At 40.0% G+C, this 26880-nt stretch overlaps 2 protein-coding genes across 2 annotated transcripts; one reads left to right on the top strand and one right to left on the bottom strand.

Annotated features, from left to right (window-relative positions):
- Positions 1-1894: 1894 nt before the first annotated feature.
- Positions 1895-18612, top strand: ddx31 (DEAD (Asp-Glu-Ala-Asp) box polypeptide 31). The gene is made up of 21 exons (XM_044334813.1): positions 1895-1995; positions 2667-2785; positions 3018-3176; positions 3264-3409; positions 3509-3584; positions 4476-4519; positions 4636-4706; positions 5009-5118; positions 5449-5490; positions 5885-5949; positions 6385-6504; positions 7650-7756; positions 7879-8105; positions 8279-8431; positions 8532-8591; positions 9617-9667; positions 9934-10073; positions 10331-10415; positions 13033-13144; positions 14547-14766; positions 17411-18612. Exons 2-21 carry the CDS (start codon positions 2675-2677, stop codon positions 17550-17552), a joined length of 2241 nt encoding a protein of 746 aa, XP_044190748.1. The 5' UTR covers positions 1895-1995; positions 2667-2674; the 3' UTR covers positions 17553-18612.
- Positions 18613-20841: 2229 nt separating this feature from the next.
- barhl1a (BarH-like homeobox 1a) lies at positions 20842-26880 on the bottom strand. The gene is made up of 3 exons (XM_044334389.1): positions 26180-26880; positions 22624-22825; positions 20842-21560 (listed from the first exon to the last, which is right to left on the bottom strand). The coding sequence occupies exons 1-3, from the start codon at positions 26619-26621 to the stop codon at positions 21350-21352; spliced, it is 855 nt and encodes a 284-aa protein (XP_044190324.1). The 5' UTR covers positions 26622-26880; the 3' UTR covers positions 20842-21349.

The raw sequence follows: 26880 nt of genomic DNA, 5'->3' as shown, positions 1-26880 counted from the left end.
CTAATGATGTCATATATAATAATATATCAGTCAGAGGGACCAAACCACTACTTTTACTGCAATACTTTAACTACATCAAGCTCATAATACTTATGTACTTTTACTGCAATACTTTAACTACATCAAGCTCATAATACTTATGTACTTTTACTGCAATACTTTAACTACATCAAGCTCATAATACTTATGTACTTTTACTGCAATACTTTAACTACATCAAGCTCATAATACTTATGTACTTTTACTGCAATACTTTAACTACATCAAGCTCATAATACTTATGTACTTTTACTGCAATACTTTAACTACATCAAGCTCATAATACTTATGTACTTTTACTGTAGTAGGATTTTTCATGCAGGACTTTTACTTGTAATGGAGTATTTTTACTTTGTTGCATTAGTACTTTTACTGCAGTAAAGTATCTGAGTACTTCTTCCACTACTGTTCTGCACTTTAACAGTTGGCTCACTGCTAAACTGAGCTAAGCTAACATGCTAGCATGCTAACAGCTGAGTGTGTTTTGGAGTTTAGCTGTTAGCTTCCAGAGAGGCTAACAGCAGCATCTCCACCTGTCAATCACGTCACGATTTGAGAAGTTGACATTTGGAGTAAAGAAGGAGAAGAAGAAGTGAAATCCTGCTACTATAGTTTGTTTACGTAGCCTCCGGAGCCGGAGGAAGCTTCCTGAAAGCTGACCAATCAGAACAGAGTGGGCTCATCAGGAGGGCGGGGCTTAAAGAGACAGGAGCTAAAACGGCCTGTTTCAGACAGAGGCTGAACTGAGGGGCTGCATAAAGGACCAGTAGAAGATAAATAAGGAGTTTTTATTCCAGTAGAGCCTCAGAATATAAATATAGAGGCTGGAAATGTGACTTAATATGTGTCCTTTAAATGATTAATCAACTATCAAAATAGTTGCAGAAATATTCTCCCCCCAGTTGACTAATTGATTAATCGACTAATCATTGCAGTTTACTCTGATCTGTTTATATCACACATGCATACTGTATATAATGTTATTTATATGTCTGATTGATTTACATATTCATATGTTGTAGTAATTTTCTCCTGGACTCAGGAGGAGCAGCTGATGAGCTGTTGACAGTTACTGAAGATTCAAATAATTAGTAAACAAGATAAAAAGCAGCAGAATGAAGTTAAACTGATGTGATCTGCAGAGTGCTGGTCAGACGTGTGTTTTCAGCTCATTGTGACTGTTTTAAAGGAATAGTTTGATGTTTTGTGAAGAAAAACTCCTCTTGTCTTCTGTTCAAACATCTGTGTGTCAATGCTGCGTTCAAGTCATGTTACAGTTATCGTAATTATACATTTATTACTTGTAAACAGTGTTTATGTCATAATTATGACCAGGAAATAGATTTTTCAGAAAGTTCAGATTAATTCGACTCAGAAACAGCTACAAACTGTTTTACATTTCTGTTTGTGTTCAAATTAAACCAACAATATAAAACATGTTAATCACTGAGCTTCAGAGGTGTGTTGTGTATTTCTGAAGTTCAGATAAAGTCAAAGATAAATCTTGTATTTCCAGCTGTCTGATTGTGGTTGTTTGTATTGATTTGATTGAATGCTTCATCAATAAACACAGTAAACATGAATGAATAGGACCTGATGGAGTCACTATGACCTTCCAGCAGTTTTATTGGACATCAAATCAGGTAAAAAAAAGATCACTGTTATCGGTTTTCTCTCCTTGTAGAAGCTGCAGAAGACAGAAGTAAGAAATACGGAATAAACTTTTAAAAACGTGTTAATATTAATTTACATTATTGAATCCGTTGGTTTTTGTTAAATGAATTAATGTTCTGAGTGTTGAACTGTTGTCGCGTTCATTAATTAAATTCAAAATAAGCAGTGAAGCTACTGCGCATGTCCACAAAATCAGCTGCGAAGGAGGCGGGGCTTCAGTGACGTACCAGGAAACGTGTTCCACGCGTGTTGTCGGTCCCCGTGTGTTCTGAGAGTCTCACGGTGAGTTTTTATTTTTCTGATTTTCAGTGTTTTTTTCTGTTTTTCCTTCACGTGCTCAAACTGCAGGTTGTTTACAGACTGACCGGAAACAGCTGCTGTTAGCACGAGGGAGGCTAACGTTAGCTGCTGCGCTACACACACACACACACACACACACACTCACGTGTTTCTGTGTGTTGTTTATTTGTTAGGTTACTGTTTTAAGGAGCTAACTCTGCTAACAGCAGCAGACACTTTAGCTTCTGTAGATCAGACCGGACTCCTCACCTGTCAGACAACAGAAATACACAGTGAGACCCTGAACACACCATCAGGTGTCACTCTTTAATTCGGCACAAGTCAAATAAATAAAATATCTGGTTTTGATAGATTGTGTTATTCTAACCAGGCTGCACTGAAATATGACTTTGTTCTCTCAGCTGTCACATATACACTGTTAATATATAATAAACAGTATCATCAGCTGTTTTACATCTTAACTGGGCAGTTTTTTTTGAATGAAGTTGGCATCAGTGTCCATTCAAGCTAATTATTAAATCTACTTAGATCATTCTTGTTGAATAGCTGCTCTGTTTCTGTTTGTACAGTCTCAGCTCTAACCTGTGTGTGTGTGTGTGTGTGTGTGTGTGTGTGTGTGTGTGTGTGTGTGTGTGTGTGTGTGCGTGGACCAGGTGTGCTGATGATGTCATCAGCAGATGACCAGCTGTGTCTGAACATCAGCAGCAGTTTTTCTTCTTCTTCTTCTTCCAGCAGAAGGAAACCTCTGACTGCTCAGCAGCGATGGGCTCAGGTGAGAGTTTGAGTGATTATTACTGCAGTCAGCTGACTTTTAACATTTAGATGAACACAGTTACACACATTTAAAAAAAAAAGAAAAAAACAGTGAATGAACTGTGACACCGACAGTCTGCACCAATCAAACACAGGACAAATACAATACAGAGAAAATGTATGAAAATGAAACAGGAAGTCGTCACATGAGAGGAGAATGAAGCAGAGATGTTTCTGTGTTTCTTCTGCAGAAGAAGCAGAAAGCAGAGAAGAGGAGGTTCAACTCCTCCTCAGAGGAGGAGAGACGCTCCTTCAAACAGAGGAGGATGACCGACACTGTAGAGGAGAAGGAGGAAGAGGAGGAAGAGGAGGTGAAGACTGAAGCTCCTCCTCCTCCTGCAGACACTCAGGTAAACTCAGCTCTCACAGGTTAAGTGTGTTTTCGTCCAGATGTGTTTCAGATTGTCTGACAGTGTTTCTGTTGTCAGCAGACAGAGAAGACGACACCACAGAAGAAGAAGAAGCAGAAGAAGATGGAGGGAGAGAAGAGGAAAGAGAGGGACGGAGAGAAAGAAACAGGAAGGAGCTCCATCAAGACTTCCTCTCTGTTCAAACACAACCCAGATATCCCAGACATCCACAGGTACGCCGCTCCTCCTGATGCTGATTGGTTCACAGTTATTATTATTATTAATCAATCAGATATTTTATCAGCTGACAATAAACTTTTTTACTCTTTCAGACCAGATGTCTCTCAGTTGAAGGAGAAGATTTTCACCACTGACTCGTTTTCAGAGCTGGAGCTGCACCCTCACCTGGTAACACACACACACACACACACACACACACACACACACACACACACACACACACACACACATATAAAAGGACACATATTCAGCACATTTGCAGCTCTATATTTATATTCTGGGGCTCTACTGGAATAAAAACTCCTTATTTATCTTCTACTGGTCCTTTATGCAGCCCCTCAGTTCAGCCTCTGTCTGAAACAGGCCGTTTTAGCTCCTGTCTCTTTAAGGCCCCGCCTCCTGATGAGCCCACTCTGTTCTGATTGGTCAGCTTCAGGAAGCTTCCTCCGGCTCCGGAGGCTACGTAAACAAACTATAGTAGCAGGATTTCACTTCTTTTTCTCCTTCTTTACTCCAAATGTCAACTTCTCAAATCCATCCGTACATGTTGGAGCTGAACAACACATGGAAACACCTTAGCAACCACCTTAGCAACCACCTTAGCAACCACCTAGTAACCACCTAGCAACCACCTTAGCAAACACCTTAGCAACCACCTTAGCAACCACCTAGTAACCACCTAGCAACCACCTTAGCAAACACCTAGCAACCACCCAGCAACCACCTTAGCAACAGCCTTAGCAAACACCTTAGCAAACACCTTAGCAACCACCTTAGCAACCGAGGCTATAGAGCAGAGGGATGTTAGTGAGCATGTGTGATGAGCCGACATCAGCTTGTCAGCAAGGTACAAAAAACGTTGCAAAAAAAGCTTCACAGCAGGTTGCAGCCCTGAGTTTTGACTTGCAGGCAGCGTTTCTACATACGTTCATCTCAAGTTTCTGAACTTTGACCATCAGAACAGGAAATAAATAACAGAAAACCACAAAATCTTGTCTTCTTTAATCATCACTGTATTCTGAATGTCTGTGTTCTGATTGGCTGTTTTCTGTCCACCAGGTGGCGACACTGAACAAAGTCCTGAATGTTTCCACACTGACCAGGTCAGTACACACACACACACACACACACAGTATATTAATCACATGACTCTGATCAGAGCAGCGTCGTTCAGACTGACGTTAGTTAACGTTGTGACGATGTTCCTGTGTGTGTTCAGTGTTCAGAAACAGACTATTCCTGTTCTTCTGTCCGGACGAGACGCTGTCGTTCGATCTCAGACGGGTTCAGGTGAGAAACTTTAAACTTTACATCATACCACACACACACACACACGCACACACACACACACACACACACACACACAGATTACCTGATATTTATTTATTTCCTTTTTAAGGAAAAAAAAGTGCTAATTCTCTGATTCCAGCTTGTTAAATGTGACATTTGAGGACGTCATTTTTAGGAAACACTGATCCACATTTTTCAAACATCTGATCGATGAACAGAGAAAATAATCAGCAGATTAAATGATAGCTGTGCGCTGTAAAGGATGACAAGCCGTCACTGATGGAGTGTGTGTGTGTGTGCAGGGAAGACGCTGTGCTACGCCGTCCCGCTGGTTCAGAGTCTGCAGTCGGTGCAGCCGAAGGTCAAACGTTCAGACGGACCTCTGGCCGTCATCATCGTCCCCACCAGAGAGGTTGGATTGTTTATTAAGACCCACTGAAGCTCCTGCAAGCAGTTCTATGTTGAAAATACATATAAATATAAATCAAGTTTGAACTTTCCTGCTGTGTGTCGTCAGCTACAACAAACTGACACTTTTAGAAAAAAAACAGGAAGTAAAAGCTAAAGTTTAAAATAATTCCTGCTGGTTTAATGAGCGACTTCACACACAGAGCTTTAACATCATCATCATCATCATCATCATCATGTTTAGAGACTGAAGAACACATGATCCAGCTGCTGGATTCATCTGTAGAGCTGAAGTCCTGCCATCTTACTAACTGTCTGTCTGTCTGTCTGTCAGTTGGCCCAGCAGACCTTCCAGACGTTCCAGAAGCTCGTGAAGGTATCACCAGTAGATTCTTTACTGTATCGACTGTGTTTGTTGTTTTAAAGCTGCAGCTAATAATGATCTGGAGCTTTCAACACCCTCCCATGGTCTTCACACATGATAACAGGTGGTTGAATAAAGGAGAGTTCACAGACAGCTGATGGTTCTCATCACATTCAGGTGGTTTGATGACAGCTGAGCTAACGGCTGAATGAAGACCATGAGATGTGGTTGAAAGCTCTGAAGTATTATGTGATCAGTTGTTAATGGCTCATAATTATCAGCTTGAAGTAAAACTAGTTTCTGTTAAATTCTGTTCAAATTTAAGATACTTTTAGATGGAAACTGATCTGTTGTGAAACCAGAATCAAAGTCAGCTGACCTGATGTTTCTTCTTCTTCTTCTGCAGCCGTTTACCTGGATCGTCCCAGGTGTGCTGATGGGAGGAGAGAAGAGGAAGGCAGAGAAGGCCAGGTACATCCACCTGTTCACCTCCTCATCCTCCTTCTGTGAAGCCCGTTACAGACTTTAATCTGTTCTAGTAGATTTATCAGTCAGGAAGCTAAACATGTAAAGGTTGTCCTGGAGGTGGCGCTGCAGGAAAGATCATGTGGTCATCAGTATCTAAAGAGTTCGTCCTCTGAGGAGCAGGAAAGATATCAGGAAGCTTTTATTGAAATGTGTGTTACAGTTGTTAAGATGAACTTTTAGTAACTAACCAAGTGTTACAGTTTAATTAATGTTTGATTGACTTCTGTCGGTTCTGTGTGTCCTTGAGAACAGACGATTAATCAATCATCGAAACAGTTGGCAAATAATTTAATAGTTGACAACTAATCAATGAATCGACTAATCACTGCAGCTCTGGTTGAGACGTTTGTAAAGACTTTGTTTTCTTTCTCTCTTCAGGCTCCGTAAAGGCATCAACATCCTGGTCTCAACTCCTGGACGTCTGGTGGATCATATCAAAAACACCCTGAGCATCGCCTTCAGCGCCGTCCGCTGGCTGATCCTGGACGAGGCTGACCGGTAACACACACACACACACACACACACACACACACAGTGCTTTTAAAGGTGCAGTGTGTAGGATTTAGTGGCATCTAGTGGTGAAGTTGCAGACTGCAACCAACCGAATACCTCCTCCTCCGAGCGTGTAGGAGAACCTACGGTGGTCCTCTCTAGAGTCAGTGTTTGGTTTGTCCCTTTTGGGCTACTGTAGAAACATGGCGGTGCAACATGGCGGCTCCCTCTGTAGATATAAGGGGCTCATTCTAAGGTAACAAAAACACAGAAACTCTTATTTTCAGGTGATTATACACTAATTAAAACATACTTATGAATATGATATTCCATCTCTGCCATTCTGCTAGATGCCACTAAATTCTACACACTGCTCCTTTAACAGTTATGGAACATAGTTTAATGTTGGTTTTATTTTGTGGGTATTTATTTCCTGCGTTTTTGTGGATTAATATGGGAAAATTGTAATTTCTGTGTTTGTTTGGATGAATAATCACACAAACACAAACTATTGAACCATTTCTTTATATTAATGTTTTATTTATTTTCTACAAGAGCTTCTGTTAAATAAAAATATAACAGCTGTTTTTTTATCATGAGGCAGGACGTGAAGTAGCTGCTTTAAGTTCACCATCACATCCTCAGTGATACAGATGTGTTAGTTTAAGTGTCGTCTACATCACGAGGGACTCGGATTCAGTTATTCTGATTATTTGATCCGAGTTGAGATTAAACAGAAGAGGCCCGAGAATCGAGCCCTGAGGAACTCCGAGTCAGATATGAAGTAGCAAATCCACACACAGTATCTTCTGATGCAACTGTTAGCTTAGCTCCATCAAACGAGAAAACATTTTCACAAAGTGTGTGTGATTAAATATGTTTATTGAACAGGTGTAGAAATAAAAAAATGTTAAAAGGAGAAAGACGTTTTCAGTTTTAGCAGCTGTTAGCTTCTTAGTGTTGCTTCTGTCCCCTTAAAACAAGATGAGACGTCTCACTGGTAGCATCTAAAAATCCGGTTTTTGCACAACATAAAGTCTGATTGACAGAGTGAAGCATCTAAAACTGTGTGTGTGTGTGTGTGCGCGCGTGTGCGTGTGTGTGTGTGTGTGTGTGTGTGTGTGTGTGTGTGTGTGTGTGTGTGTGTGCAGGATATTGGACTTGGGTTTTGAGAAGGATCTTACCGTCATATTAAACAGTCTGAACTCCACCGGACCGAGCAGACAGAACGTCCTGTTGTCTGCTACACTAACACACGGTAAATATATTATACAGTAGATACAGAACACTCTATTATAAAATATATGTACAGTGAGTTTGTTGGTCGTCATAGAAACCAGTATATAACGTCCTTCTGTTTCTGCCTCCCGTGTGTCTCAGGTGTGACTCGGTTAGCAGATGTTTGTCTGAACGACCCAGTCAGCATCCACGTGTCTGGCCCCGCCTCCTCTGACCTCACCGCCATCACCGCTGTGACCTCTGACCCCAGCCCAGCCGGCCAATCAGAGAGCTTTGCCGTACCAGAGGCCTTGAAGCAGTTTGTAGTGGTGGTTCCCAGTAAGATCAGACTGGTGTGTCTGGCTGCTTTCATACTGGACAAGTGTAAGGTACAGATTATAAAATATATATTCATAATTTCCTCTAGCGCCACCTTCAGGAAAATGAGAATTTAAAACGAGAAAAGTTCTCAACATTAAACAAATAACTCAGGTGTTTTTCAGTCGCAGCATTCTGATTGGTTCTTTTCAGCATCACAAACTGACAGACTGTTGTTGTTCAGTTCTCTCAGGACAACAAACTCATCGTCTTTGTCTCGAGCTGCGAGGCCGTCGAGTTCCTCCACTCTCTCTTCACCTCTGTCCTCTGCGGGCCTTCGGCCAATCAAAAGCGTCCACTCGAGTTCCTGCGTCTCCATGGTAACATGAAACAAGAGGTAAGACCGCCACGGTCCATCCGGTGAAAAGCAGATGTTTCTCTGTGTTGTTGTGTTTTGAGTGGTCAGTCAGTGTGGGTGTGTTTGTTTTCTCCACCAGGAGCGCTCAGAGGTGTTCCAGCAGTTTTCGGTGTCTCGGTCTGGAGTCCTGCTGTGTACGGTCAGTAGCTCTGATTTACTGTCTGGTTTAAAGTGATGTTTGATCACTAGGGGGCAGAATAAGTTGTCATGTCCACCTGATGAATATAAGTCCAATATTTTCTGTCCTTTTACCTCCGGTTTGGTCTCAACCAACTCCTCAGACAATATGTCTCTTTAGCTGCTTGATGCTCCGTTTTCTTCACAAGATAGTTTCTAACTTTGTCTATTTGTTTATTATTAAAATTTGATTAAAGATACGTTTACTGCACATTCAAGGCCTTGCACAGTGAAATTAATCTGTATATCAGATTAATTAGTGAAATATTTGGTTCTAGATGTTTGGTGATGTAGTGACTCCTCACAGGTCTGTGAGCTAACTGCTAACTCAGCTAGCGGTGGTCAGTCACAACAGCTTTATTTTCTCTGTGCTGTTCTGTTTACTTCCTCCCGACATTTTGTTCCCCATTTTATTACATAAAAAATTGAAGAAGGAAAAAATAAAGATCTCAGGGCTAACAAATTTGATAACTAACGGTTTGCAAGTTAGCTTAGCTGGTTTGCTAACAGGACAATCGGGTCACACAGTTTATTCAAAGGAATTTTAGTATCATGTCCTCCTGTCTCATAACCATGTGTCTGTCGTTTAATAGTTTTTACTCAGACAGAGGAGCTTCAGTAAAACTTGATGTTAGCAGCACAGCTAATACATGAGCTACAATAGTTTCCTCCATTTTGGACTCAGACTCTCTGCCGCCTCACCAAAGTTGAACTCGATACGTAAAGATTGCTGATTTACATTTCCCCTCGAGTGAATCCACTGATCACACTGATAATTTTGGAATTAAATGAAATTCCACCGTTTTAAATGCTGGTGTCACACAGACTTTATGGGAAAATCAATTGAATTAACAAGAGCTGAAATGATTAGTTGATTAACTGATCAACCAATTGACAAGTAGTTTCATAGCTACTATAACGCACATACTATATGTTACAGACTGAGTGATGTTCATGTTATAAAAATAAACTGTGTTTGTGTTTCAGGATGTTGCAGCCAGAGGTCTGGACCTTCCTCAGGTCACCTGGATCGTTCAGGTAAATATTCACTATAGTTAGGACACCTGTTGATTACATTTGGAGGAGAAAACCAAAATTTATATTCAGGTTACCATGAAAATATTAAACTCACTGTACCTGCCGTAGTTAAGGATGAGAGTGGACAGTTCAGGTGTGTTCTTCTGGGTTTTCTCATCCTGTCTGTGTTTTAGATAATTAACTGTTTGAGACTCGTCTGATGGTTCATGTTGTGATGATCTAACAGTACTGCAGGTACTACGTAAAACATTCTTTTGTGTCTACAGTACACTCCTCCGACAGCAGCAGCAGAGTACGTCCACCGTGTCGGTCGGACGGCTCGAATCGGAGGACAAGGAAGTGGCCTCCTCTTCCTCACTCCTGCTGAGACCGCCTTCATCACTGAGCTGGCCAATCACAACATCAGGTCTGTTGACTGACAACCGTCAGAGCCAATCACCTTCTGGTACCTTGAAAGTACAACATGTACACACCATGCCAGTTAATACCATGTAGTACCATCACAGTACCATGTAGTACCATCACAATACCATGTAGTACCATCACAGTACCATGTAGTACCATCACAGTACCATGTAGTACCACACTGGTGGTATTGGTACAGTATTTCTGTTAGTCCACTTCCTGGTCTTGACAGTGTGGATGGGTCTTGCTGTGTTTCAGCCTATCAGAGATGAAGCTCTTGGACATCCTGTCCAGTCTGATGATTGACGACACCTACAAGGGGCGGGGCAAATACCACAGCAAGGTAAGACACCTTCATCCTCACAGCTGGGCCTCTCAGATGGGGCTCCAGAGATCTATGGGGTCCTGAGATTTTTGAAATTTTGGAATTCCTGCTTCAAGAGCGGGAATTAACGGGGATGTTTGAAGTGTTTCAAGGGTCCTTTAGGGGGTTTTGGGAGTCTTTAAGGGATTTTGTAGACTATTCAAGGTTCTGCTACACTTTGAAGGGACTTTGAGGGGAGTTCCAGTTGTCTATGAAGACGTTCCATGTTGCAATCTAAGAGATCTTATGGTTAGGGAGGTTCAAGCTGCTCTTTGTGTGGGTGTCGGGGGTCTTTAAGGTTTTCCAGGGTTTTGTTGAGGTTCCAAGTGGACTTCAGGGATTCTTGTGGTGTATTTGGAGGTTCCAGTGTATTTCAGGGGGTTTCGGGGTTTTTGATGGAATAGCAGAGTTCTGTGGGGCCACTCAGGACTCTGTACGGATTCAAGGAATGTTGAAGGTGTTTGAAGGGTTCCTTTGGTGTTCCAGGCACCTTTGATGGAGTTTCATTGGTCCTGAGTCTTTAAGGGTCTTTTTTGGAATCTTTTAGGTTCTTTCAGGTTACACTCTGGGGAAACTTCAAGAGACTTTGAAGGGGGGTTCCTCTGGTCTTTGAAGGGGCTCGGGGGGCATTCTAAGGACCCGTATTGGTTTCCAGGAGTCTATAAAGGTATATAAAGGTATACTGCTGTTTGTGGGGAGTGTCAGTGGTTCTTTGGACATGTCAGGGGTCCTTTAGGGGTTTCCACTAGTCTCAGAGTGGAGTTGGGATTTTGGGGTGTCCAAGTGGGTCCAGGATTTTCAGAAGCCAGCAGGGGTTTCTGAGAGTCAACATTAATCTTCAGGGAGAGTCTGAACCAACAGGCAGCTGAGAGCAGGTTCAGAGAGTCAAACCACCTGCTGTTCCTCTGATGCTGATGAAGATTTATTTTTTAAACATTTGATTCTCGTCAGTTTTAAAAACCCAAACTTGTCGGTGTCAAACTGATGAGCTCCAACAAAGACACTCTGAATAAAAGGACTGCGGAGAGACAATAAAAGCAGCGGGGTGACGCGTTTGTGACGGATCAGTTCAGACAGTTTCATTGAAGCGTCTCTAAAAGGAACCTGCAGGTGACTCCTGCTGAGGCACATTTCTGAGATTCAAACATGTTTGACCTGCGTGATGATCTGTTAGTGTCTCTGAGACAGCTCAGACTGACTGAAGACACTCTGATTTAAATGAACCTTTATTTAAACACAGTCCATCTGTTGAACATGAATCATGTTGTTGCTGGAACATGTTCAACAACCTCAGTCTGATTAAAATGCATTGTGTAATGCTGTATTATTAATGCAGTAACTCTGCTTAACATCACATTCAAGTTCTTTTTTTTACTGAAGTTTTATTGTTTTTTATTTTGTTATTACCCAAGAAGCAAAAGTCTTACCGATGAGGTATAAAATACATTAACACAACTTAAAATATCTCAGTCTTCATACAAAGGTTTTGTAGTTTCATTTTTATGTGTTTTTATAAGCCGTCCATTTGTTCCATTTCTCAATAAACTCTGATTGATGATTTCCATATCAAATATCTCATAACGTGTCTCAGAGTAGTTCGGTGCTTCCTGGTGATTCCTTCTTGGTCGCCGCTAATAGAACGTAAATCAGAGATCAGTCTTCACGTTGAGTTTTTTCCCGTCAGGTTGCGTAGATTTAACACCACACATGTCTTTGGTAATTCATAACCCAATATCACTCTCACCTCTTATTTTCACACATTCCCAGAAAACACAAGTTTTTCTCTCCACGCAGTCTCCAGCAGGTCTGTTGTGTAGATGAACATTTGCTTTTAGTCTCTGGTGGTTGTTTGTTGTATCTTACATATATTGGACCAGTCTTCTTTGGATCATTGTGTTTTGAGTTCTGTTTCCCATTTATATCTAATATACAGTGTAGAGATTCCTCCAGTCGTCACCAGTCCTTGATGCAGCACTGATATCACTCTACTCAGTCACTGTAACATCACATTCAGTTTTTATTAATGTAGCAGAATATTAACTGTAAATCAAAACATAGATTCAAATATTTTTTTCCCCTAAAAACACACAGATACTGTTCAGCCGTCAGTCAGTTCAACACTTTGGTCCAAACTCAAATATATTAACAACTGTTGGAAGATATTTCCATGAAGTTTGGTTGGCAGATCAAATATCTTTACATCTACCTGATGGACAAATGTTTGGTTCACACATTCATGTTCTGCTCAGGATGAATTTTAATAACTTTGATCCTGTGACTTTTCATCTAATTCCATCATCTGGATAAAATTACTTTGGTTTATGACCAAATACCTGTAAAAAACTAATGACATCAGCCTCAGCTGTACTTTGAGTTTAGTGCTAATTAGCAAATGTTAGCATGCTAACAGGCTAAACCAACACATAGTAAACATTACAGTTGCTACACATTCCTCAGTGGAGATCCTGCCCTCAGAATTGGACTTGGATTAATTCTCCTCTTCAGGTGTTGGTGGTCTCTGGTTGCACCTGCAGGATGATTTTACCGATAGACAGCTTCAATGATTGATCGTAATAATTCTGTGTGTGTGTTTCAGAGTTCATCCAAAGCTCTGGAGCAGGAGACCAGAGAGAGAGCGACCGTCCTGCAGACCGAGTTCGAGAACTTTGTTCACTCCAACACACAATCAGTGCAGACGGCCAAGAAAGGTACGTCCTGTTTGACTGGTGGTAGAGAAACCAACAGTTTGACTAATCTAAAAATGATCAGCTGATATTTATTTTCATATATATATATAATCACTGAAAATAAACATGTTTGATGAGGATCTTTAAATGTGTTGAAGTAACTAAATACATTTATTTAAGTACTGAACTGAAGTACAGTTTAGAGGTACTTGTACTTTACTTGAGTATTTCCATGTGATGCTACTTTCTACATTTCAGAGGGAAATATTGTACTTTCTACTCCACTACATTTATTTGACAGCTTTAGTTACTTTTCAGATGAAGATTTGACACAATGGATAATATAACAAGCTTTTAAAATACAACACATTGTTAAAGATGAAACCAGTGGTTTCCAACCTTTTTGTCTTTTGACGTCTTACAAAAAGCAGTGTGTAGTCGGGGTCACATTTCACATGTCTATGAGTTGTTAACAGCTCCACCAAATAGTGATTTTTCCCTCTAAACTTCTCACATGCTTTCATTTCAATAAATGTTCAAATGATCCAATATTTCAGCAAAAATCAAAGATTAGAGAAAAAGTCCAAAAACTGAAAACAGATTTGTGTATCAGAACTTTGTTTTTTCTTCTTTCCTCTCCCATTAATCATCTCACCACCCCTCAGATTTATCTGCTGACCCTTTGGAGGGGCCCGACCCCTAGGTTGGGAACCACTGGACTAAACTAGCTAACTGTATATAAAGTAGTGTAAACTAGCTCCACCTCCAGCAGCTACAACAGTAACATGCTGCTCTAACACTGATGCTTCACTATTAATAATCTAATGATGTCATATATAATAATATATCAGTCAGAGGGACCAAACCACTACTTTTACTGCAATACTTTAACTACATCAAGCTCATAATACTTATGTACTTTTACTGCAATACTTTAACTACATCAAGCTCATAATACTTATGTACTTTTACTGCAATACTTGAACTACATCAAGCTCATAATACTTATGTACTTTTACTGCAATACTTTAACTACATCAAGCTCATAATACTTATGTACTTTTACTGTAATACTTTAACTACATCAAGCTCATAATACTTATGTACTTTTACTGCAATACTTTAACTACATCAAGCTCATAATACTTATGTACTTTTACTGTAGGAGGATTTTTTCATGCAGGACTTTTACTTGTAATGGAGTATTTTTATATTGCTGTATTGGTATTTTTACTGCAGTAAAGTATCTGAGTACTTCTTCCACTGCTGGTGATCAGTGGTGAAATTTTAAAGGGTGAAAATCCATGAAACTAAAACGAACAGAGACTCGTCCTTGACATCTACTGTTACTGATCACAGACACACTGATGTCGGTGTCAGTTACCTTGTTGTTTGTTGACGTGTGTCCCTGTGATGTCATCAGCGCTGCAGTCCTTCCTGCGGGCCTACACCACCTACCCAGCTAACCTCAAACAGATCTTCCACATCCGCTTCCTCCACCTGGGACACACTGCCAAGAGCTTCGGCCTGAGAGATGCTCCGCAGGGCCTGAGCGCCGCCACGGGCCAGAACCAGAACCAGACCAAGAACCACAAGAAGAACCAGAACAAGTTAAACAGCAGTCAGACCGCTGGAGAGAAGAGGTGAGTCTGTTGGATAGGCTGTTCTGCTTTTTGTGGTTTTCTGTTATTTATTTCCCGTTCTGATGGTCAAAGTTCAGAAACTTGAGGTGATCGTATGTAGAAATGCTGCCTGCAAGACAAAACTCAGGGCTTAAACCTGTTCTGAATGCTTCATTTGTGATGTTTTATTCTACCTTGCCAACGTCGGCTCGTCACATGTCCATAAATAGCCATCCACTCTGTAGCCTTGGTTGCTAAGGTGGTTGCTAAGGTGGTTGCTAAGGTGTTTCCATGTGTTGTTCAGCTCCAACATGTACGGATGGATTTGAGAAGTTGACATTTGGAGTAAAGAAGGAGAAAAAGAAGTGAAATCCTGCTACTATAGTTTGTTTACATAGCCTCCGGAGCCGGAGGAAGCTTCCTGAAGCTGACCAATCAGAACGGAGTGGGCTCATCAGGAGGTGGGGCCTTAAAGAGACAGGAGCTAAAACGGCCTGTTTCAGACAGAGGCTGAACTGAGGGGCTGCATAAAGGACCAGTAGAAGATAAATAAAGAGTTTTTAACTGGAAATCATGCAAAGATATTCCAGTAGAGCCCCAGAATATAAATATAGAGCTGAGCCACATCTTTATTTCAGCTTTACGTCCAACACACACTCTGCTGTGTGTGTGTGTGTGTGTGTGAACATATGTACATGTGTGTCTGACACGTCTGTCTGTCTGTGCTCATTAACACACACCCCTGCTGAGATGACTGACAGTAACACACACACACACACTCCCTTATACATAATTAAATCCAGAGTTCCCTTCAGTCAGAGATCATGTTTACACTCAGTCCACACAGGACATGCGTGTGTGTGTGTGTGTGTGTGTGTGTGTGTGTGTGTGTGTGTGTGCGTGTGTGTGTGTGTGTGTGTGTGTGTGTGTGCGTGCGTGTGCGTGTGTGTGTGTGTGTGTGTGTGCGTGTGTGTGTGTGTGTGTTCGCTGTTAACAGCTGCGTCTCACAGCAGGCTTGTCTGGACAAGGACTGACCACACACACACACTCAGTGGTCAGTAGAGACATAATTACAGGTGTGTGTGTGTCCCTTTTCAGGCTCCGGCTCCACGGTATCCCACAATCCTTTGGGTGTTGGTCAGTTGTGTAATGGTGCGTTCAGGTGATTGTCTAATAATGAAGCCAGATAGAGGAATATGAGGATATACACTACAGTGTTGTCAGATGAATTTAATGTATTAACAACAATTTCTTCTGAATGTTATAGTTAATTCTTCCTTTAAAGGAGCAGTCTGATGTTTTTCTTTACTTTTTCTTATCATAAACAAATTTCATGTACAAACCAACATGTTAATCTGTCTCTCAACACGTTTTCCCTCCTGAAGACACATGAAAACACAGATGTGCACTTTCATTAGTTTCATGTTCAAACTAAACCTCCGTTTGTGTCGGTGTGTAGTTCCAGGTTCTGACCTGCAGGGGGCTCTGTGTTCCCCGGGGGGGCGTTGAACCCTCCACCTTCCAGCTGCCCTGCCCCGCGGCGAGAGAGTCATATATCGATTATTTAAACACTGACAAATGTGTGTGTTATTGATCAGTCAGTCTGGTAGTACAAGGCTTCCTGCTGCGCTCAGACACACACACACACACACACACACACACACACACACACAGCAGAGTGTGTGTTGGACATAAAGCTGAAATAAAGATGCAGCTTAAGTGTTGAATCTTTAGTTTATCATTTTTAGTGGGATTTCTGAATCATGAAAATTGTACTTTTGGTTTTGAGAGTCATTATATTTTTCATTTAAAGGAAACATATTCTGCACATTTCCAGCTCTATATTTATATTCTGAGGCTCTACTGGAATAAAAACTCCTTATTTATCTTCTACTGGTCCTTTATGCAGCCCCTCAGTTCAGCCTCTGTCTGAAACAGGCCGTTTTAGCTCCTGTCTCTTTAAGGCCCCGCCTCCTGATGAGTCCACTCTGTTCTGATTGGTCAGCTTCAGGAAGCTTCCTCCGGCTCCGGAGGCTACGTAAACAAACTATAGTAGCAGGATTTCACTTCTTCTTCTCCTTCTTTACTCCAAATGTCAACTTCTCAAATCCATCCGTACATGTTGTCTTTAATCAATAACTCAGCGTCTCCTGACTGTTGGTTTAAGACACACTTGATCAATTGTGAATCCGTCCTTCAAATTCATTGAGATCAAATTAATTTGATTAATTAAAACTTATGTTTCTGCACAATGTGTAAAATGTCTAAATCAAGTTTTTACAACTTGCACAAAACAGCTATTTTTACTCATAAAGTAATGTGATGCTAGCTGCTACGTTAGCCACCTGGAGTCACCACAGTCCTGAAAACTGTGACGTGTAACTGTTCACTTCATGTTACATCGTGCAAAAACAAAAATTGAAATGTATTAATTCATTATATCACTCAGCTCTGTGTGTGCTAACATGCTAACAGCTGAACCTGAGCTACATGCTAACGTTAGCATGCTAACATGTTTAGCAGATATAATGTTTACTATGTTCAATGTGTTTGCATCAGTCTGACGACACAGCTCCTTATCTTTAATGTTTCTGTTATTTCCTCTCTTCTTCCTCCTCTTCCTCCTCCTTCTCCTCCTCTTCCTCTTCCTCTTCCTCCTCCTCAGGATTTCTCCTGGTCAGAGGGAGGCCAGTCTGTTCCGTTCTGAATTCTCCAGCGGGTTGGAGGGAGGAGACGCCAAGAAGAAGAAGAAGAAGAAGAGAAAGAAGACATTTGATCAGTCAGGAGAGGAAGAGGAGGAGGAGTAAATGAGGAAGAGGAGGAGGAGAAGTAAAGGAGGAGTGCTGCTGAGCGAGGTGTCGACCTCCACACAGCTCACAGACATTTAGTTCTCTGCTGTGAATCGTCAGTTTTCAGCCTCGCTACAGGACTTCCCTTCGCCTTGTTGGCGTTCCCGCCGGCTGTGAGCGTTCACGTGGAGACGACGGACGATTGATCAGCAACTATGTTGATAAACGATTGTCTCAGTAATTATTTTTGCTTTTCAGTATCACACGTGACAGTAAACTGAATATTTGGGGTTTTGGTTGGACAAAACAAGAGATTTGAAGACGTCACCATGAACTCGAAGAAGTTATAATATTATTTGCTGTAACAAATTTTAGCAGTTTTTCCACAACATGTTATAAATAAAATGATTGATTGAATAATGAAAATAATCGTTGAAGCTCAAACACTGAGGACAAACGTCTGAATCTGAGGCCTGAAATGGTCTCAATACGGTCAAATAAATATAGAAATATGTCTTTAAAATGTATCAGACTTGATGTTGGTGACAAATGAAAGAACAACGTCTAACTGATATTAACTCAGTGTGAACATGTGATCTCAGTATGATCACATGTTCACACTGAGATCACATGTTCACACTGAACTGTTTATACAAAGAGTTTCATGTTGTTCTCAGAGCTGCAGCCGACGTTCTACTGTAGTTCTACTGTAGTTCTGCTGTAGTTCTGCTGTAGTTCTGTAGTTCTACTGTAGTTCTACTGTAGTTCTGTAGTTCTACTGTAGTTCTGTAGTTCTGCTGTAGTTCTGCTGTAGTTCTACTGTAGTTCTGTAGTTCTACTGTAGTTCTGCTGTAGTTCTGCTGTAGTTCTGTAGTTCTACTGTAGTTCTGCTGTAGTTCTACTGTAGTTCTGCTGTAGTTCTGCTGTAGTTCTGTAGTTCTACTGTAGTTCTACTGTAGTTCTGTAGTTCTACTGTAGTTCTGTAGTTCTGCTGTAGTTCTGCTGTAGTTCTACTGTAGTTCTGTAGTTCTACTGTAGTTCTGCTGTAGTTCTGCTGTAGTTCTGTAGTTCTACTGTAGTTCTACTGTAGTTCTGTAGTTCTACTGTAGTTCTGTAGTTCTGCTGTAGTTCTGCTGTAGTTCTACTGTAGTTCTGTAGTTCTACTGTAGTTCTGCTGTAGTTCTACTGTAGTTCTGCTGTAGTTCTGCTGTAGTTCTGTAGTTCTACTGTAGTTCTACTGTAGTTCTGTAGTTCTACTGTAGTTCTGTAGTTCTGCTGTAGTTCTGCTGTAGTTCTACTGTAGTTCTGTAGTTCTACTGTAGTTCTGTAGTTCTGCTGTAGTTCTACTGTAGTTCTACTGTAGTTCTGCTGTAGTTCTGTAGTTCTACTGTAGTTCTGTAGTTCTACTGTAGTTCTACTGTAGTTCTGCTGTAGTTCTACTGTAGTTCTGTAGTTCTATAGTTCTACTGTAGTTCTACTGTAGCTCTACTGTAGTTCTGCTGTAGTTCTACTGTAGTTCTACTGTAGTTCTGCTGTAGTTCTACTGTAGTTCTGTAGTTCTATAGTTCTACTGTAGTTCTACTGTAGTTCTACTGTAGTTCTGCTGTAGTTCTACTGTAGTTCTGTAGTTCTATAGTTCTACTGTAGTTCTACTGTAGTTCTACTGTAGCTCTACTGTAGTTCTGCTGTAGTTCTGCTGTAGTTCTACTGTAGTTCTGCTGTAGTTCTACTGTAGTTCTACTGTAGTTCTGTAGTTCTATAGTTCTACTGTAGTTCTACTGTAGTTCTACTGTAGCTCTACTGTAGTTCTACTGTAGTTCTACTGTAGTTCTGCTGTAGTTCTACTGTAGTTCTACTGTAGCGCCCCCCGGCTGCCACGCTTCAAAACTTCAGGAGACACTTTGTGAAACAGAAACATGAAATCAGTTTTTGTGACTTTTTCCACATCAGAGTTTTTCTGATGTTTGTAAAAACATCAGAAAAACAGTTTTTTTTAATAGTGTAATAATTATTTTATTTGTACGACATTTGAGTATAAAAAATGTATTTCTACAGTTTGAAGTTTTTGTTTGTGTCATTTAAAAGATTTATTTTTCTTTGTAAGAAAATAAATAATAAGAACAAAAACCAGCAGCATCTTGTTATCTTCATCATCATCAGCTCATCAGGACTCATCAGCTGGTCTGTTTCTCAGCATCGAAGCGCTTCAACTTCCAAAAACCTGCAGATTTTATCATAGCGCACATCATCACATCCTGACGGCTGCTGTTTACGTCTCACTGGAAACACTGGGAATCTGTCCTTGAAATGTAACTTACAACAAACTTTATAAACTATAGTTTTTGTCCAAACTTTGTTCACAGAAGTTTATTTTCAGTTCTTGAAGGAAGTTTCCAAACCCGTCAGGATGAACTTCGCAGCAGACATGAAGAATATTTTCCTCTGATGGAACGATGCAGATATAAAAAAAGAAACTAAAAGGAAAGTTTAACGTTTGAGGAGTTTCCAGTTGGTCTGTGCTGCAGTCAACAAACTGAGCAGAAATAAAACTAAATAAAAGCCTGTTTCAGTGTTTCTATTAAACCAGCTGCTGCCACACAAACACACACAAACACTCTGCAGCACTTAAGGAAATATTCAGTCGTCTGGTCACTCTGATGTGTAATTGCTGCCTTTTAACAGCATTAATATTTCACCTGCCGTTTAATATTTCATCAGCTAATTGCTCCGAATGTCTGAATTAAATGCTGCATTCTGATTGGACGGATGGACGGACAGACAGCTGCAGAGCGCAGCTCGAAACAATTCATTGATTAGTCGACTGACAGAAAATTAACAATTTCATTATGAAAGACTTGTTTATTAGACTTAATTTTTCATGTTTTTCTTTGTTTTGTGGAGCTAAAATATCTGTAACTGAGCAGAAATCAAAAGATTCAAGTTGCTCCAGAAATACAGACTGAAGTGTTTTACATGTAAAGAGGCTGAAACAGACCAGACTGAGACTCTGACAAGTCCAACGTTGTCTCTGAGTCAAAACCTCCATGAATCCGAGTCAAACCCTCCATGAATCCGAGTCAAAACCTCGATGAGTCCATGAGACCGAGACAAGTCCAGGTCAACAAGTCAATACACCCACAAGACGAGTCACAGCCCTACAGGACCGAGCTACTGGCACTAGAAACCACAAACACCACTCAGTTTCTTCACACTTTCTTTTCTCATTAACTTTCTTCAAGTGATTGTTTATCATCAAAGTACAAAACAAACAACAAACAAAAACTTTGCTTATTTTTTTGCGTATTTATTGAAAATGATAAAAAACTGAAGTATAACAGACATGTTCAGAGGTTCTGATCACAACTCCTATAACCCACCTACGGGTTAGTTTCCAACCCGTCTGACCGCTCGTCTCTTTAGTGATGTCATCATGATGTCACACTGGTCCCAGATGTCAGATATTTTTTTAATTTTCTGTTTAATTTTCTCTGAGAAATGTTCTGCTCCAGCTTTTGGTTTCTAACAAGCTGTCTGAGTCGCATATTAAACAGTTACTGTCGTGGTGTTTGTTGTCGTCGTCCTTGTTGTGATGTGATGTCACATCAGCTCGACCAATAACAATCAGCCGCACTGAAAGTACCTGAACTTGGATTTAGCGTCACCTCCTGAACAGAAGAACCACAAACAGTTTCTTCAGTTCCTGCAGTGGAGAATCTGCTTTTAACCGAAAACCGAAGAGTTTTTATTTCCAAACATCAGCAGCAGCTGTTCCTGTACGTCGTCCTGTGGGAACCAGTCCTCCCAGTGGGCTGGTGTCAGCGGGGGTGTGGTTCAGTGTGGGTGAGGATGCGGGGCAGCAGTGGCGGGGCTGGGTGGTGGTGGTGGTGGTGGTGGGCGTGGCCTCGGTAGAGGTAGAGGTCCAGTGTGGGCGGGGCGGGGGGGTACAGGTAGGGTGTCGGTAGAAACATCCTGCTGGCTTCAGCCAGAAGCTCCAAACCAACAGCTGACTGACGTTTCCACTTCGTCCTGAAGGAGAAACACACGGCGACAATATGAGCACAAAGAAATAACAACAGCACCGTTCTTCATCTCAAGAAGAAGTTTTATCTTGTTCACACGCGCCATCTTGATTGGACGCCATCTTGATTGGACGCCATCTTGATTGGACGCCATCTTGATTGGACGCCATCTTGATTGCACGCCATCTTATTCATACAAGCTATCATACGTTTGTTATGAAAGCACAAATTATCTTGTTAGCATGTTAGCACAAATTATTACCTTGTATACAGAAGATATTTCATACATGTTATAAGTTTTAATATATCTGATGCACTAAAAACATTTTAAAGATTAAAAATATTGTGAACATTATTGTGAAATAAGATAAATTATAAAACATGTTTCACTTTTAACCAAAAATACCAAAGAAAAAATAAGCATAATCAAAACACAAAGAACTTCTGAATATAGTGACGTCATAATTAAAGTGTGCAGCATATTAATGATGAAATTAGACCTTCAGCCAATCACAGCGCAGGATTCTCTCTCTGGGCGTAGAGCGATAAAAACATAAATCAATAAATAAATGAATCAGTGCTGTAACCCCCCCCCCCCCCCCCCAGCCCCCACCAACCAGCTTTCTGTGTGATTCTGCACTAAAAGCTCCAGATTTGTTTCTGCATCAATTATTGATCATTAATTACAGCACACACTGCTGAATTATTGATCACACACCGTTTATTATTAATCGTGAAACGTCTCACAGGCGTCTGTCCACAGTGATGCTGAACAGACGGACAAGCAGCAAAAATAAACGTTTTTACAGCAGAAAATATTGAATATTTTACTATTTCTTCTTGTTCTGGTACTGAAGTAAACTAGTATTTTATAAAAACTTGATCTTGTATATTTGTAATAGCTTAAAGTCTCTTTTGGTCTAAATCTTGTATTTTATGCTCACTGTGTCTCTAAGTTTGAGGTTCATTCTTTATCTTGAAATGTGATCATGTGGCCTGATCAAAAGCTCCAGAGCAGCTACTAAATGGACTTTTAGGTGTGGACTGTGGCTGCTGCTGTGATGTCGTACCTCCTGTTCTGGTACCAGGTCTTGACCTGAGTGTCGCTGAGCTGCAGGGAGGCAGCCAGCTCCATGCGGTCCTGGACGCTCAGGTATTTCTGTTTCTGGAAGCTTCTCTCGAGTCTCGACAGCTGCTGGTCGCTGAACGCCGTCCGGGCTTTGCGAGGTTTCTTCAGGCGTCCCGCCGCGGCGTCTGAAGCTCCGTCCTGCACTGAGTGATTGACAGGCAGACGTCACATGACACACAAAACCCTCAAATCTGCGTTTTTGTTTCCTAAACACACACATGACGTCATATGAGGGAAATATTATTATTATTATTATTATTATTATTATTATTATTATTATTATTAATAGTCACTGTGTTGACTTTTTCAGTCCAAATCAACTTGTTTCTAAATAAATAAAGTTTGGTTTATATAGATTCTGCTGCAGCTTTATTCTCTAAAGGAAGATAATAATAACTTTCAAAACAAAAGCATCATCACAAGTTTCCCTTTTAAGATAAAAACAAAAAGACATCAGGACTTTGTTTTAAGATTCAGACACTCAGATCTGAAACAAGATGATTTCTGTTGGAAACTTTTAAATATTCTCACTGAGTTGGCAGATTTATTTTCACTTGTTTTAATAAAATATGTTTTTATGAGTCGTTTAAACAGAAATCACATGATGAGTTTAGAGAACCTGTCAGAGATCAGCTCAGTGTTTTTCTGTCTTATTTTAAAATATTTTTTAATCACGATTCACAATAAACTACAGAACTCCTGGAAAAGTTTTATATATTTAAAAAAAAAATCTCATGCACAAACAAATTAAAACCCTCCAGAGGTCTCGTGTATCTCTGACTGTCTGTGTGTTTATTAGTCAGTAATCAGTTTGTAGCTGACAAACGTGTAAATAAATACACTAAAAGCTTCAAAACAGGAGTTTAACTAGAGATCAGATGATAATTCAGGTGTCAGTTTCTGTTTTCATTGAACTCTGATGCAGTAAAAGTACATAAGTATTATGAGCTTGATGTAGTTAAAGTATTGCAGTAAAAGTACATAAGTATTATGAGCTTGATGTAGTTAAAGTATTGCAGTAAAAGTACATAAGTATTATGAGCTTGATGTAGTTAAAGTATTGCAGTAAAAGTACATAAGTATTATGAGCTTGATGTAGTTAAAGTACTGCAGTAAAAGTACATAAGTATTATGAGCTTGATGTAGTTAAAGTATTGCAGTAAAAGTAGTGGTTTGGTCCCTCTGACTGATATATTATTATATATGACATCATTAGATTATTAATAGTGAAGCATCAGTGTTAGAGCAGCATGTTACTGTTGTAGCTGCTGGAGGTGGAGCTAGTTTACACTACTTTATATACAGTTAGCTAGTTTAGTCCAGTGGTTCCCAACCTAGGGGTCGGGCCCCTCCAAAGGGTCAGCAGATAAATCTGAGGGGTGGTGAGATGATTAATGGGAGAGGAAAGAAGAAAAAACAAAGTTCTGATACACAAATCTGTTTTCAGTTTTTGGACTTTTTCTCTAATCTTTGATTTTTGCTGAAATATTGGATCATTTGAACATTTATTGAAATGAAAGCATGTGAGAAGTTTAGAGGGAAAAATCACTATTTGGTGGAGCTGTTAACAACTCATAGACATGTGAAATGTGACCCCGACTACACACTGCTTTTTGTAAGACGTCAAAAGACAAAAAGGTTGGAAACCACTGGTTTCATCTTTAACAATGTGTTGTATTTTAAAAGCTTGTTATATTATCCATTGTGTCAAATCTGCATCTGAAAAGTAACTAAAGCTGTCAAATAAATGTAGTGGAGTAGAAAGTACAATATTTCCCTCTGAAATGTAGAAAGTAGCATCACATGGAAATACTCAAGTAAAGTACAAGTACCTCTAAACTGTATTTAAATACAGTAGTTGAGTAAATAAAGTCTGAGTTCGTCATATCAGGTGGATATTTGACACATTTACACTTTTTAGCATCAGTTTCCTTCTTTGTGTTTCAGCTTTAATGTTCATTTGCTTTAAGACTCAATAAACTGTGATAATTTGCTCAGTTGTTGTTTGTTTATTGTTTATTATTCCAGTCAATTTTGTGCACATTTTAAAATAAAGTCATGTTTAACCCTCTCAGTGCCGGCCAAACCGATCCAGCTGTCAATCAACAGATCAATAACCTCTCAGTTCATCTGAACTTTTACTCTGAACGAGTCAAACAGCTTTGAGTAAATGTTTGTTGTTGTTATTTATTGATTATGAGGCTGTTACAGATCAGTGAGATTTCACAGTCTAACAGTTTCTGATTAAATGTGTTTTATAATCAGAATCTGAATATTCTACATATTTATAATTCACATCAAATATTTATTTCATCTTCATATTATATATTATATACATATTAAATATAAAGAGTTAAATTATTAGACACGCTGGAGTCAATCAGCAGTAATATGTGGTCCTGAGGTCAGAGGTCACCGCCGGTCTCAGATCCATCAACACAAACCAAACATCTTCATCTTCATCTTCATTAATACTTTCATCATTAATTCATCAAAAACAAAGATTCTCTGTGTGTGTTTTTAAAGAATGAGAATAACCTCCTGATTAATAATTAATTAGCTTCTTGCACATTTTTGTCCCTAATTGGCTTCCTTATTAAAACAATCAGCAGCGGAATAAATACAAATAAATGTTTTAAAAAACTGAAAATAAAACAAAGAATCTGATTTACAGCAAATAAAAAAATAATGAAAACGTGTTTTTGAATAAATTATTGTTTATATTATATATTTAAATACGTGATTTTATATCCGACATTAAACACGATTACAGTTTATTAATAATTATTACAGTCATGTTTATTAATGTGTTGTGTTTCTGTTATATTGGATTATAATTTATTCTTTAGACTTTTGTTTGATTTTAATATTTGATCAGAACTTTAAGGAAACATTTATATTTACAGAAATAAATATCTAGTTTTATTATTATTTATTTATTCTGTCACGAAACACATAACAAATAATCACAGATGAAAACACACAAATACAACAAACAGACACACAAAACAACAACATGAAACAGAGTGTGAACAGCAGCATCATTTATAACTTTATTACATTTCAGTTTAATTAACGAGAATAAACTTCAGATCAAATCAATATTTTCAATCCTGTAAAACAAATAAAAGTTTTATTCACTGACGTCATCAATATTAATTATAATAATGTAATAATATAATGTAATATAATAATGTGCTGCTGTCATATATATTAATTCATTATTAATTACAAACATCAGACGGTTTTTATTTCAGTCCGCTTTTAATTGTTTTAGTTTATTCTGTTTAACGTGTTTTAAATGAGATTTATTGATTAAACCAGATAAAACATTTAAATCATGTTTAGTTGAAGTTTATTTTCTCAGCCCTTCGTGAGATTATTAAATAACGGATTATTTTTATTTAAAACTAAACCTGATTCACCAGATTAGACTCCTGTTTTTTCTCTTTTAGTCGTTTATTTCTGTTTATTAGTTGTAATTTTTGGACTCTTACCTCTGGACTCGCTGTCAGAAGACGAGCTGCTTTTATCCACGAAGTCCAGCTCAGACTGACCCGGGTCAGAGTAGACCTGTCCCGGGTCAGAGTAGGGCTGTCCCGGGTCAGAGTAGACCTGACCGGGGTCAGAGTAGACCTGACCCGGGTCAGAGTAGGCTTGTCCCGGGTCAGAGTAGGGCCGACAGTCCGCTAAGATATCCCGGATCAGGAAGGAGGAGCTGACGGAGCGGGGCTGCAGCTGACCGGGCAGCAGAACAGAGTCCAGCCGGGGAACAGGCTCTCTCCGCGGGGAGGGAGGCGCCGAGCAGCCGCTGCTGCTGCTGCTGCTGCCCGGGCTGAGCTCCGGAGCCTCTGGCCGGGAGAGGAGCGCGGCGGGCGGCGTGAGGGAGAGCAAGGAGTCGATGCGGAACCTGGAACAGCCGGAGGCGGAAACCTCCATCTCCGTCCGGACTGTGATGATGATTTCAGTCAGATGTTCAGCAGAAACATCTCAACACACCCAGCAGAGGTCCGGCGGCGGGAAATGTGACGCAAAAACTGAAAATATTAGTTTGGTTATGACGTCATTCTCCTCGTCAAAGTTTTACAAATTCCAGATTTAACTCGAAAAAACAAAAAGTACAAAATAAAAGCCAAAACAGTTTAACTGCTGATTGATTATTGATCCAGATCAGACACTGAGCTGATCGATCAGCAGA

Source organism: Thunnus albacares, chromosome 2, assembly GCF_914725855.1.
Source record: "Thunnus albacares chromosome 2, fThuAlb1.1, whole genome shotgun sequence".
In the NCBI taxonomy this organism is placed as follows: domain Eukaryota; kingdom Metazoa; phylum Chordata; class Actinopteri; order Scombriformes; family Scombridae; genus Thunnus; species Thunnus albacares.
The sequence above is the reverse complement of the archived record's forward strand: the minus strand, read 5'-3'. Positions and strand labels throughout refer to the sequence as shown.

What these genes read in the sequence shown, in the direction of transcription:
- barhl1a (XM_044334389.1), bottom strand. Translation starts at nt 26,621, where the DNA reads ATGGAGGTTTCCGCCTCCGGCTGTTCCAGGTTCCGCATCGACTCCTTG. An exon ending in TTCTGACAGCGAGTCCAGAG is followed by an intron (nt 22,826 to 26,179) that starts GTAAGAGTCCAA and finishes TCAATCACTCAG; the next exon opens with TGCAGGACGGAGCTTCAGAC. An exon ending in ACCTGGTACCAGAACAGGAG is followed by an intron (nt 21,561 to 22,623) that starts GTACGACATCAC and finishes TTTCTCCTTCAG; the next exon opens with GACGAAGTGGAAACGTCAGT.
- ddx31 (XM_044334813.1), top strand. Translation starts at nt 2,675, where the DNA reads ATGATGTCATCAGCAGATGACCAGCTGTGTCTGAACATCAGCAGCAGT. An exon ending in CTCAGCAGCGATGGGCTCAG is followed by an intron (nt 2,786 to 3,017) that starts GTGAGAGTTTGA and finishes TTTCTTCTGCAG; the next exon opens with AAGAAGCAGAAAGCAGAGAA. An exon ending in AGGTCACCTGGATCGTTCAG is followed by an intron (nt 9,668 to 9,933) that starts GTAAATATTCAC and finishes TTGTGTCTACAG; the next exon opens with TACACTCCTCCGACAGCAGC.